At 35.8% G+C, this 14,314-nt stretch overlaps 1 protein-coding gene across 3 annotated transcripts; it reads right to left on the minus strand.

Moving 5' to 3' along the window:
- Positions 1-1,171: 1,171 nt before the first annotated feature.
- On the minus strand, positions 1,172-14,006 carry LOC132628116 (uncharacterized). 3 transcript variants are annotated; one of them, XR_009578032.1, is made up of 10 exons: positions 13,765-14,006; positions 6,401-6,472; positions 4,754-4,843; positions 3,739-3,781; positions 2,579-2,685; positions 2,182-2,277; positions 1,903-2,093; positions 1,711-1,780; positions 1,385-1,549; positions 1,172-1,329 (listed from the first exon to the last, which is right to left on the minus strand). XR_009578032.1 is itself a non-coding variant. In XM_060343848.1 (9 exons), exons 1-9 carry the CDS (start codon positions 13,960-13,962, stop codon positions 1,445-1,447), a joined length of 972 nt encoding a protein of 323 aa, XP_060199831.1. In that variant the 5' UTR covers positions 13,963-14,005; the 3' UTR covers positions 1,172-1,444. The 3 variants fall into 3 exon arrangements, 2 of the variants coding, with proteins under 2 accessions (XP_060199831.1, XP_060199843.1); XM_060343848.1 differs by having other exon boundaries at positions 1,172-1,549; positions 13,765-14,005; XM_060343860.1 differs by lacking the exon at positions 13,765-14,006 and adding an exon at positions 10,206-10,483 and having other exon boundaries at positions 1,172-1,549.
- Between the last annotated feature and the right edge of the window lie 308 nt (positions 14,007-14,314).

A 14,314-nucleotide genomic window follows, 5' to 3' on the forward strand; every position in this document is an offset into this window, starting at 1 on the left:
TAAGGAAGGACCAACCTGATACAGTGCGCTCCATCCTCCTAACTCCTTCCACTTCTCCCAGGGACAGACCTTCGGGGAAGAAGTCCATGGGACCCCTCCTTTGAGGGCGTCTAGATAGTGAAAGGTTATCCCTTGGCAAGGCTAGAAGCTAAGCAAACTCACGAAGCTGACTGACTACGCTCGAGCAGAGCTCAGACCCGGAGGTGGTGGCTGAACTCGCCGCAGAGTTCAGGAGCGGAAAGCCACTTGATTGTAAGGAAAGGAGCGAGCAAAACTATTTTGCTGAATGCAATAAGAACTGGCTGCTCGCAACAGTAGAGTGCTTTGCCCATGCTGCTATCTGCCGCCGAGGCGCTCAAGGGATTCGTGCTTGAATGCACCACATCCTTTTCGTGGTGTAGTAGATTATATTTGATAAAGACTTAAATTTTCTGCACGTCCTTCTTTCTTTTTTATAATAATAACGGTATTTAAGCCAACAACATATTCACTATTCTACTGAGCACAAATTAACTCTCATTATGGGAAAATTATTCTCCCATTAATAATAAGCATTGAAATCGAATAATCTGATCCAACGAGAGTTAGAAGTGATGTATGGGGCAAAATTAAGGCCTATGATTCATGGGAATCTATTAGTAGCTTTTACATGTATAAGTATTGGGTAACTTTGGTCATCAAAATTTACACTAAGATTTTCCGCGATTTTCTTTCTTTCACCCTAAAGAACAACATCAAATATCGACCCTGGTACCTTTTGCCTTCACACAAATTTGAACAATCCCACTTTATTAATCACTAGACGACATGCCAGAAGGGCTCTCCTCTATCTAACATTTATTATTTATAAAGAAATAAAAGGATTGTAACGGCTCATTATGGACAACTAAAATGGAGTTACATGTGCAACTTCGCAAATATAATTACTATTATTTACTGCCATGTGGTTTACGAACTAATTATACGAAAGATTACAATGTGACTAATAATGACAAAGTAATTTTTTTGGTTAAACCCAAGGTTTGGAGCTTTAGAGCACACTCTATCTTTGCTTCCTCATTCTTCTGTGCCAAGAATGATCCAATTGAATTCTATTATGCAAGAATAGTGATGTTAAAATAAGAAAATCGTCTTAACTAATATAAATTTGAGCCCTGATAACATGGAGGACTTCATTAACGGGGGAAGTCGACTCAGTAAATGCGTCAATAAAGTTTGCTAAAGGGTACAATAACATACTATTAATCTCCTAATAACATTATTAATCTTCATAATTCACATAATATACTAGATAAATATGAGCAGAGAAATGCATTCCTAAGTATGCACCTTAAATACTCCAACAAAAACCACCTCCTATTGAGTAGCATTCCTAAGTATGCACCTTAAATACTCCAACCAAAAGATCCTAGGAAGTCTTAATTGAAGTCCTAGTTGTATGAATTCAGTTCACCAGCATATGATCAAATCCTCCTGCCTGTAGAGCAACCCGATTCCCATTAACGTTATGGATCAATTGTTGCAGCCACCTCCTCGTCGTTGGATCCTCCTGATAACGCAACGCGAAAAAACCACTCATGGTCAGAAAAAAATAGTAAGGGTCTAATGCCAGAAAAGGAATGCTTCATGATCCCCAACAGAGAAGCTCGCGAGCGGGAGGGGGGAAGAAGAGGGCAGGGAGCTCTACTTATATTGCAAAGGATTACATACACGAAGACAACTGCTGAAGGTGGTATCCCTAAGCATATCGGGAAGACAACTTCTCAGTGCATCACATGCCCTGCGATAAGTCATGCACATCGGCTTTAGCCTCACAGAAATGAGAAAGATCGAAGAGGGCTGTGATATATCACATAAGCAAGCTGAAAGGAAAATCGGGATGGTGATATACAGAAAACTAACCTCACATTATCCGACAAACGAAGATAGCACCTAATTATGTGTTTCAGCAATCTTGATGAAGGCTGTTCAGCAAGTGCACCGACCATATTCCCTAAAACTCGGGCTACAGCAAAAAACCTTTCCGCTGTGGTACAGATGTAATCCAGACCCACATCATCAAGAAGGATTTTTTGCACAATGAAAGTTGCAACCTGTCAGCATGAATAAACTAAATGCATGAAAACCTGGTTAAGTCAAAGGAAGGATGTGGTCGGAAACGGGCTTTGAGGAAACACTAACTGTTTTTGATAGTTCACTCCCCATCTCCATCGTGCGCAAGCACAGGGGAATTATCTCTGTAGAGAGAAGAAAACTGATAACTTCAGTGTCATCTACCTGCGAAGAGAAAATCAAAAGAAACAGAGTACTTTAAGCTGTAGAATAATTAATTAAGGTAGATAAGGATACCATAAATAGCATCTTTAGCTACTGAAATTATAACTAATCATGGTTTCCTTCTCATAGTCGGTCATTCCCAGTAGATAATATGATCATGAATGAAACCTTTATACTAACAACAAAATCATACCCAGTGATCCCACAAGTGGGGCCTAGGGAGGGTAGTGTGTATGCAGACCTTACCCCTACTAACAATGAAAGAGAAAAACAGACGCATGAAATACAATAGACATATTACCTTCACGAGGGCACCAATGACACCTAAGCTAGTAAGCCTCAAATATTCAAAAGGTCTTGACTTGCTTGTTGTATTAAGAAAAGGGTACAAATACAAAGGAATATGAGCTGCAAAGTAGAAAACTGTCAGAAGGATTTAGTCAAGGGAAACCAAATATCACAACTATGATGGATCACAATTACACTCATCACACCAAAGTCCATCCAAGTCACGGGAAAGCATCAAGATTATAACATCCATTTATTTTTGTTCTTTTTTTCAGATGCATAAGTTATTGAAGATTAAAAAGCAGTTTACAAGGATGAATAATATGGGGGCTGGGGTAGAATTTCTAAGCTACATGCTTATGTTGCACCGGCCAGCAATTAAACGAACCTAAGACCGAAACATGCAATCTTCCTCTTTATGGACACAAGTGACTGCCCAGGAAGGATGGTCTTTATTACTTCACAGTTGCGAATTCCGAGAAAAAGAAAACCCAAGTATAGTTTTCTTTTTTCTACAAGTAACAAATAAGATTTTTTTGATGACAACAAGTAATGAATAAGATTAATCCGAGTTAATGTCATCATATGTAAATCAAATTCCAATTCTCCTCAAAACATTTATCAAACGAATGCAAAGTGACATTAATTTGATAACATTAGGACTTTATTCTTTGACTTATGTCTGCGGACTTCTTTTGACAAGTAAATAAGAGTTTTTTTTTTTTGATAAAGGTAACATCTTGTATTCATATCCAAAAGCAGCACCTGGAAGTGCTGAGGGGGTAATTACAAGCTCATAAAAAGAGCCATGGTGAGGCTGTCAAAAGCTAGTCTAAAACTAGTCTGCTGTATCATTACAATTTGCCTATAAAATCTATCAAATCCCCTATATCCCCCAATAAGTTCTGTTTACACCAAAAATATAGGACACTAAGACAAATCATCCTAAGTAAATAAGAGTTTTATCAAGTTAAAACACTAAGCAAGTGAATTGGTGGTGTAAGAGATGTAACTATGAGGGGAGTTAGAGATTTGTGTCCGTGTCATTTGTTATGGAAAACAATTTGCATCCACAAGCAACTGCAATCAAGATAGACAACAATTTTCTAGCTTTCTAACAACATTCCACCTAAAAGTACAGTCAGAAGAGAATAAGAGGAAGAGAATCTTTACCATTGAGGAACAACATTCTGGTGTCAGGATGAGAGGCTACGCACTGCAAAAAAGAAAGCAATGAGAAACTATTTCAATAGGAAGGATAAAAAATTTGACCCTGACCACCACAAAACCTAAATAACAGAAGCATAGTGGGAATACAATTACACCACCTTTTTTTGATCAAGTAAATGTATTCATTCACAAACATGGCCATAAACAGCCGTATACCAGGAGTATACCAAAGGTAAGAATCTACAAAATATGACTCTACAAACTCCACCCAATCGTCTATACAACAAAGAACTTTCTGTGTACACCAAAAGAGAATAAGGGAACGGAGACTACTCCCCAATTGAGAGAAGCTCGACTCTATCCTTCGAAATCCCTCCTATTTCTCTCTCCAAACAACCCACATTAACACAAGTGGAACCACGTTCCAAGCCCTTCGTCTTCTTCTCCTCCCGCTCTTCCAGCTGAGCATCAACTCTTTCACAGTTTTTGGCATTGCCCATGGAGTGCCAAATCACCTAAACATAGCCCACCATTAACCTCATAGTCAGCCCACAATGTAGAAGAAGATGATCCACATCCTCGCCCGCCTCCTTACACATGTAACACCAACTGACGGAGACAACCTTCCGCTTTCTAAGATTTTCCGCTGTCAAAATCACCTTAAAAACACTTATACTATGATAACAATATATATTTGGAAGTGACACTTGCCATGCTCCAAGAAAGAAATAAAACCTAAAAGTACTTCACTACTAACAGGTATCTTTTTACAAGGAAAAATAAATAAAAAATTGAGCACCTTCCAGTCTGTTGCATTCCCCCACCACCTCTCTTGATACATATAACACAACCCCAAACATATCCGATTTTCTACACCTACTGCTGAACATTTAATCATTATAAAGAAAACACATAATGACAATAATTCATTACTTTAAAGATCACCACAAAGAATGAATTAACAGAAACAGTATCAAGAATCACCACGAAAAACATCCACAAGGAAAAAATTATATACCTGAAGAAGTGCTAGTGCATTACAAACCCTATTGGATTGGGCAGGAGTCAGGTTTGGCGGCGACAAAACAGGGTAGATGGAAACTATCTCCTGCAAACATGCAAATTAACGTTTACTGAATTATAGAAACAGCTAGTAACTTTCAAACTATAAGTTTAAGAAATAAGAATCATATAGTTGGACAGGTGATTCAGAAGAGGTAGGGGTAGGCCAAAGAAATATTGGGGAGAGGTGATTAGACAGGACATGACGCAGTTACAGCTTACCGAGGACATGACCTTAGATAGGAAGGTGTGGAGGACCCACATTAGGGTAGAAGGCTAGTATATAAGTCTCGTTATCTTTCCTTATTAGTAGGCGCATTAGCGCATTATAATTTCTTGTGCTTTGATTTATGTTATTATTTGCTACTTTCTGTACTTTGATTACTCTATTTTATCTGTGCCGCTTTCGTGATTTGCATTTCCATATCGCTTTGAATTCCTTGATTATCCTGTTTTACTGTGTCGCTTGCATTATTTCATTGCAATATCGTTTTAAATCTTTTAACCTTATCTGACCCCCTTTTTATGCTTCTATTGAGCCGAGGGTCTCTCGGAAACAGTCATCCTACCTTGGTAGGAGTAAGGTCTGCGTACATTATACCCTCCCCAGACCCCAAGATGTGGGATTTCACTGGGCTGTTGTTGTTGTTGTTGTATAGTTGGACAGAAAATGTCTACAATAGAAGTTCAAGAAATACGAATGAAATGGTTGAGAGAATAAAAGTCCAGAATCCCATCATGGTAGAAAGAGTTATTTTAACTGAACCAATAATACTGGTCCTTATAAAGCATACAACCACTTACATATAGTAACTTCGGTTTACCATCTAAATTGGGCCAAGGTACAAAAACAGTAAAATGGAGAGTAGATTTAGATGACAGAACAGTTTCTCCTCCTAGTGGTGCTAGTTTTTTTTTTTTTTTTGGCGGGGGGGGGGGGGGTGATGTCTCCTCGAAGTGGGTTTTTGGCTCCGTCTGTTCCATCTACACCCAACAAATAAGGAAAAGCACATTGTGATTCTATTTTGATACTTTCCCTGTATATTTATTTCCAATTTTTACCCCACGGCATTCTCTTCCATTTTTGTTCCAGCCAATGATAAAGCAATCCGACATGCACAATGAAAATGGCATACATTGTCTAGTTTCCATTTTCGGAAAAATAACCTTGCTATGAGCTGAGTACAAATTACAACAAGGGACGCACCCCTTGGGCCAATGTGGTAATAGCTCCCACTCCCTCCCCAGCCAAACATTTCACAAACCTCTTTTATCATCCTAAGACCACAAGATGTTTTTTTAACAAAAAAACACCCCGGACTCTATGAGACATTTTCAATTTTAACCATTTGAATTCCTCAATAACCCCAATCGAAAGGTCATTAAGATGTTTCCTTGACAGCTTTGCTGTAAAAGGTCATTCAGGTGCTTCCTTTGATTCCTCGCTTTTATGGTGCAGTATGAAGCATCTGTAATTACTGAAGTGTGTACAAGCAGACAAAAGAAATGCTGGAATTACAGTGTGGAGTGATACTTTAGCATTCATGTGCATCTGAGAGATGAGATAAACTCTAGAATTATAATGAAACATTTCTCAGAATACCTGTAGGAGTGCAGCGATAGTACCAAATGAGTTCCACAACAAGGGGGCCAAATCCTGGAAAAGTTCCCTCTTCTGGAAAAGGAAAACAAAGGCAATAAGTCTTTTTAGGTAAATCTTAATACTATCCAAAATGCCAAAATATTGGTGCCATATAAACACAAATGTGAGCACAATGCTGAAGAGGGGTGAGCAGCAAAATAGGAGTATTGGGGCAGTTACCAACTGTTCAACCATTGCTCCAAAAGAAGAAATTATAATTATGCAGCCTGAGGGAGAGTACGAAATTAAAAAGTCCCATTAGTCCGGTTTTATGAAGTAGAATACCACTGCTGATCCATTAAATCAGTTATGCAGCCTGAGGAAGACGACTGGAGTTGAAAACCAGGAACTAATGATGTTTGCTAGGATTCATCAACACATAGCAGTAGCAAAGGTAGAAAGAATTTTGTCTTTGTAAGCACATGTGTGTCACTATTTCACTAGAAGTGTTTGTTTGTCCTAGTTTGAATGGGCACGAAGTTTAAGAAAGTAAAGAAGACTTTTGAAACTTGTAGTCTTAAACTAAATATATATATATATATATATATATATATATATAATTTACAAAAATGCCCTTTAATCTTGTGGCCTTAAATATGCTATGTGGGATGTTGGAATTCAAGAGTTGCCGGATTAGGAAAGAGGCATTCTTTTTGAAACAAACTAAAAAGGAAAGTAAAACAAACAAATTGAAACGGAGGAAGTACTATACTTAGAAAGAATAATTAATTATCTAAGAAAAGTATAAGGAGAAAATTAATTAGATCCTTATTCCTAGCACCATTACTGTTCAAGAAGGTTTTACATAGAAGTGACTGATATCTTTTCTTTTGCAGGACTGGAAACTATTAAATGCTTCTCAATGCAGTAACTAAAAAGTGATTTTGAGTGAGCAATCTCCTCTTTTTTCAGAATAACAAAGCAAAGAGATATGGGATCTCTGTTGGTTCTTTCTTTCCAAAAAAAGGAAGTAGCGCAAGCCATAAAGCTCGATCTAACTGGGAGAAAGAGACTAAGCCAGGATATTCCCGAAGCTGAAGTGCAAGGACGACTCTTCCATCGGATCCATCATTCAAATCTGAATGGTTATCATTCATGATGAACGAGTGAGCTCCCTCCACTTGACTTGACATTCACCAACTTAAACAGGTTAGACAATTGTTGTTGAAATTGCTATAACAGTCCTAATAACCGCTCAAATGATGTGGAATCTTTAACTACCAAAACAGTAACTACATTTAGAGAAAGTGCGCAATGAGTATTGTCCAAATCGAAAGCAGCTATACACAAAGTAGGATAGTTTAGCTGTTAACCCCTACTAACAAACAAATCGTGAAATCAACCAATTGCAAAATCCAAGAACACTCATGAACCCCAATTTTGGTAGCCTGACAACTGTCAAATTGAGCTACTGAAGCTAGCAGCCATATAGACACTATTACAGAAGTGAAAGAAACATATAATTTAGAGCAATAACCTATCAGCTCGCGCAACAAAACGCCTTAAAGTGAATTTGGTAGTCGCTGGGTCATCTCCCATCACAAATTAGAATCCAATTTGCTCACTTTTCACAATTCAACCAAGTATCTAAAAGTTATCAAAACCTGCTATTTTCGCTCTTAATATTCTCAACAAGCATCTAATAGGTGCATTTGGCAGTTGTTGACATCAGTTCCTATCCCGAATTTCCAGAATCCAAAGGACCAACGGCTCATTTTAGAATTCGATTCTCTGAAGCGACAAGCGTCTACTAGTTACCAAAACTTAATATCCTCCTTCAGCTACTATTATTAATAGGAACTATAATGGGTACATTTGGCAGTCACATCATTTCCCATCCCAAATTTCTGAAAGCCTACTACTTAAATACCAATTCCCATGTTCTGCAGTTGCACTGTATGAGGCAACAAGAATCTATACTCATCAAAGCCTACATCTTTTTGCTCCTACTGTTCTCAACAAGCATCTAATAGATACATTCGGCAGTCATCAGCATCATTTTCCATCCCAATTTCCGGTAACAGGCATCTATACTCATCAAAATCTACATCTTTTTACTCCTACTATTCTCTAAAAGCATCTAATAGGTACATTCAGCAGTCGTCAGCATCATTCTCCATCCCAATTTTCAGCAACAAGCATCTATACTCATCAAATCTACATCTTTTTGCTCCTACTATTCTCAACAAGCATCTAATAGATACATTCGGAAGTCGTCAGCATCCTTTTCCATCCCAATTTCCGGAAACAGCCATCTACACTCATCAAAAGCCTACATCTTCCTGCTCCTACTATTCTCAAACTTTAGCCCTAAGACATAGAAGAAACCCTAACACCTAAATTCTTAGAGGCCATTTGGCCAGAATATTTTTTTACTTTTTACCGGAGTTGAACTCCGGAAATCATGTTTGGTCAAGTTGACTTCCGGAATTTTGCGGAATTTGAAAAACACCAAAAAGTTGTTTTTACTTTTTTAACTCCAAATCACTCACGGAAATTCGAACAAAAAAAAAACCAATTTGTATTCATAGCCTAACACAACTTCGATTTCCAGATACTATTTTTCACTTTGAAAACAAAAACTGCTTTTTTCAAATTTCACAATTTTCATGGCCAATCGGCAGGGCTGTCTCAATAATATTGGGTGCCTAAAGCCAAACTTCAAAAAGAGACCCCAGTTAACTTTTTTAAAAGGAAAGATAGTCATATATATTTTTATTTAAAGTCTACTTTTCTAGCTTTTTGAGATACGAAGTCATTAATTACTGTTTTATAATCGCTCTGGTCTAACAATTCCTTTTCAATTGATTATATAGCTAATCCATTCAATCTCTCTTGAGACATTGTTGATTTTGGATAAGATTTTATCAATTTTAATCCTGAAAAACTTCTTTCGGTTGAGGCAACAGTTTATATATGAAATACATCTTCAAGGAAAAAATGATTGCTTTATTGGCCTTATGGTCGAGCCACCCCAGCCAAACGGCCCCTAATATCTCCATTCTTCGACAATTCTCAAATTTTAGCCCTAAGACGTAGAAGAAACCCTCACGCCTAAACTCTTAATTACATAGAACTTCACCGTAATCCATAATTGAATTATACAAACTCATCACGACAAGGAGTCGATAGAACAACACGATATGAGATAAAACAGTAAAACTAAAACATGAAAAGTAAACCTCTAAAGTTAAAAGAATTAACCCTAGAAAGTTCTAGAAGAGCCTTTTCACAAAAATCAGGGTTAAACTCTTAATTACATACTAGAATTTTACCCGAGGAATCCATAGAAAAAATAAAACGATACGACAGTAAAACTAAACAACAACAACAACAACATACCCAGTGTAATCCCACAAAAGTGGTGTCTGTGGCGGGCAGTGGCGGATTTAGAATTTTCATTCAGATATTCGAAAAAAAAAAAAAAAGCTAAATATAAAAAATAATATTGTGAATCGAACCTAATACGCTAGAAATAATTATGAACACTGTGAACCACTTGAGCTAACCTTTTGCATTTGTTCAGAGTATTCAAAAGTTAATATACGTACATAAACACAGAAAATCTACCATATATAGGCTGTAATTTAGAGTGTACGCAGAACTTACCAGAGGACAGGGTATTTAAAAGTTAATATATGTACGTAAGTACAGAAAATCTACCTTATATATATCAATGTAATTTAGAGTGTACGCAGACGTTACCCAGAGGACAGTAAAAAGAAACATGAAAGTAAAAAACTCTAAAGTGAAAAGAAAAATTAACCTTAGAAAGTTCTAGAAGAGCATTTTCACGAAGATCAGGATTACTAAGATCAAGCACAAGCTGTTCAGCCGATTGCATTTTTCTATCCTTATTATTAGCCGGACCTCCGCCACCTGAACTCGACGCGCCGCCGCCGCCGCCGCCGCCGCCGCCGTAACCGCCGATTGAAAGAGACTGAGGTAAATTTGCCATCAATTGAATTTCTTTTATCTCTTTTTTTTTTTTTTTTTAACCTTTCGTTTTCCGTACTGTTTTTCTCCTTTTATATTATTTTTGGAACTGAACAAAGACGAAATTCCACCGTTTGATTTAAAACCGTGGCATCATCAATGATGAGAAAAACGTGACATTCACGTGAAATTTGATAATTTGTTTATTTCATTTGTAACCTACGTCGCGAAATCAGAATTTTTGTTAACCGTATTTATATTTATTATTATCTTAAAATATATATTTATTTTGTTTTTGTTATTTTCCTATCTATTGTGCTTTGATTATACTTCTTATTGAGTCGAGAGTCTATCTGATAACGATAAAGTTTGTGTATATGTTATCTGCTTTCCAAAAAATTTATCTATAAAATTATATTAAGTATGTTGTTATTAATCTTAAAATATATATGTAATAAAAATAATACCCCTACCTGTGTAGTGTTTTTTCCTTTTATATTATTTTCCAACTCTGAACAAAGACGGAACTCCACCGTTTGATTTAAAATTGTGGAACCATCGATGATGAAAAATGTGACATTCACGTGAAGTTTGATAAATTGCTCATGCCATTTTGATTCTTATGTGGCAAAAAAAGAAATTTTGTTAACAGTATTTGTATTTATGATCCAAAAATATATTTATTTTATTATTGTTTATTTTTTTGTGTATTCTGGTTTGATGACACTTCTTTTGAGTCAAGAATTTATCCTAAACAGTTTTTTTACCCCACAAAGATAATCATAAAATCTGTGTACATCTCATTCTCCCTAAATTCTACGTATGAAATTACACTGGATATTTTATTATTGATCTTAATATATATATATATATATATATATATATTCGTGTTTCTCACACCACCTATAAGCATTTCATAATGGCAATAAGTTTTTATCAAGATTGAGGCCTCATTTGTTTGCACTTAATGGAGGTCTGAATCTGAATGGTTCAAACCTTATACCATTAGTGCATTTGTTTACATTAAGATTTAAAGACTTATTTGGTCTGAATAGGTCTTAATCATTAAGATCTTGAACAAAGTCTGAATATCATTAGGAGGTACTTTTTTTATGAATAATTTTTACCACCGGCTCCACCCCAACACCTCTACTCACTAGCAACACCACCCCAACCCCACCTACCCACCCCCACCCCAACAACCCACCCACAATCACCACCCACCTATCTTACCCACCCTCCTCACCAACACACTAACACACCACCACCACCACCCGTCTCCCCCCCCCCCCACTCAACACCAACACCATCCTAACCCCCCCCCCCCACCACCCACCTACCTTACCCCCAACCAACCACCACCAACCACCGCCCCTACCCCCACCTAACCCACCACCACACACTTACCCCACCCACCACCACTACAAAGCATCTCCATCATCACTAGCGAACATAAATGTTTCATTTTTTGTCAAATAATATTTTTATTTTATTAAATTTTTATTTAGTTACTTTTTATTTGAATTGTATATTTATTATGTTTAAATAAATATGTTCTGCACATTCAGATGTTGAAAAACAAACAGTCTTAATCATTCAGTGTTCAGATCTAGAGACAATATCTTAATCATTCAGATGTGCATTCAGATTCAGACGTCTTAATCTTAATGAAAACAAATGAGGCCTGGTATTCAATTTGTTTGGGATAAAACTTAATTAAAATGATAGTTCTTGTACTGTTTATATTAATCGAGATTAGATTTGATCTTCAATATATTTTTAAGAAATTAAAATGTTTGATAATGGAACCTATGATAATTAATAAAGGTGATCATAATAAAATTTACAAGTCTTTTTCTGATGTAACTGAAGGCAAAGAAGGAAGATTTCCTGAGACAGTGCTAAGTGATTGTTTTTTCCCGAAACTATCTATGCATTCAATTTTTTCAACCGAGTGCTCTAAGCTATCGCTATGCACGAAACCTGCTAAACTGACATTTTTTTTTGTATTACATTCTATTAATCTAGGTTAGATATCGAAATGTAAAATGTATATACATACTTTTCTATGTGTAATATAAACAATATTAAAAGTTAAAATTACATACATTAATTATATATAGTCATTTTGTGTTTTCTCATGCCATATATAACTATTTTATCGTAGCGATAAAAAAAATTCGAGTGTGATTTGGCGAATAATTTATTTGGGATAAAACTTAAAATGGTATTTTTTGTGTTATTTTTTACTAATCGAGATTAGACTTAATCTTTAATCTAGAAGAAACTAAACTTTTTGATAATGAAACTCGTGGACAATCAATGAAGGATTGCCATAATAAAACTTACAATTCGATTTTTGATGTAATTGAAGGCAGGGATGGAAAATTTCACTGTGCTAAATAATTGTCTTTTTTTTTTTTTTTTTTTTTTAAAGATTGACTTGGTATTCAGATGCTTTAGGATAAAACCTAAAATGACACTTTTTTTAGTATTATATTCAGTTAATCTGGATTAGGTTATCAAAACGCAAAATGAGATCTTTTAAATTTCTTTCTAATCTGCATATTCTTTATATATAGAATATAAATATTGTTGAAAGTTGAATACGCTTAATCATATATGAAAAAAATGATTTAGTCATAATGATGGAAGCATATCTTTCACGAAGATCAAAGCTAAAATCTTAATTACATATAATTTTTCCATGATCGATAGAATCACTCGATACGAGATAAAATAGTAAAACAAAACATGAAAGTAAAACTCTAAAGTGAGAAAGAATTAACCTTTAGAAAGTTCTAGAAGAACGTTTTCACGAAGATTAGAGCTTAATTACATAGAATTTTACCCTAATCGATACGAGATCTAAAACAGTAAAACGAAACATGAAAAAATAAACCTATGAAGTGAGAAGAATTAACCTCGAAAAGTTCTAGAAGAGTGTTTTCACAAAGATCAAGGTTAAACTCTTAATTACATAAAATTTTACTGTAATCGATAGAATCACACGGTACGAGATAAAACAGTAAAACAAAACATGAAAGTAAAACTTTGAAGTGAGAAGATGAATTAACCTTAGAAAGTTCTAGAAGAGCGTTTTCACGAAAATCAGGGTTACTGAGATCAAGCACAAGCTAACGCCTAAACTCTTAACTACATAGAATTTTACCGTAATTCGGAATAAACTCTTAATTACAACGAATTAAAGAATAGGAAAGTAAATTTTTGAAGTGGGAAGAAAATTAACCTTAGAAAGTTCTAGAAGAGCGTTTTCACGAAGATCAACGCTAAACTCTTAATTACATAGAATTTTACTCTAATCGATACTAGATAAAACAGTAAAACGAGACATGAAAGTAAAACTTTGAAGTGAGAGGAAAATTAACCTTAGAAAGTTTTAAAAGAGCGTCTTCACGGCGATCAGGGTTCCTAAGATCAAGCACAAGTTGTTCAGCCAATTGCATTTTGCGATCTTTATTCGCCGGAGCTCCGCCACCAGAAGACGACGCGCCACCGCCTATTCCGCCACCTCCTCCGCCGCCACCATAACTGGCGATTGGGAGAGACTGAGGTAATTTTGTCATCTCTTAGGCCTCAATTGAATTGCTTTTATTTCTTTCTTTTTTCCTTTCGCTTTATGTACTATTTTTCTCTTTTTATATTATTTTCTTTTGTTTCCGAACTGAACAGTATGTTGCGAAACGTGTTCAAAACAAAGACGAAATTCCACCGTTTGATTTAAATACGTGGTGACATTCACGTGAAGTTTACTAGTTATTTTTTCATTTGTCTTTTTAATATTTTCTATTTTAGAGCCTGGTTGGATGGGCTTATAAGCCATAGCTATAAGCTAGGAATTCTAAGTTATGGCTTTTGATTTATTTTTATTATTTTAACATAAAAAAATAAATGCTTAAAAATATTTTTTTATTTTAC

Source organism: Lycium barbarum, chromosome 1 (genome assembly GCF_019175385.1).
Source record: "Lycium barbarum isolate Lr01 chromosome 1, ASM1917538v2, whole genome shotgun sequence".
In the NCBI taxonomy this organism is placed as follows: Eukaryota; Viridiplantae; Streptophyta; class Magnoliopsida; order Solanales; family Solanaceae; genus Lycium; species Lycium barbarum.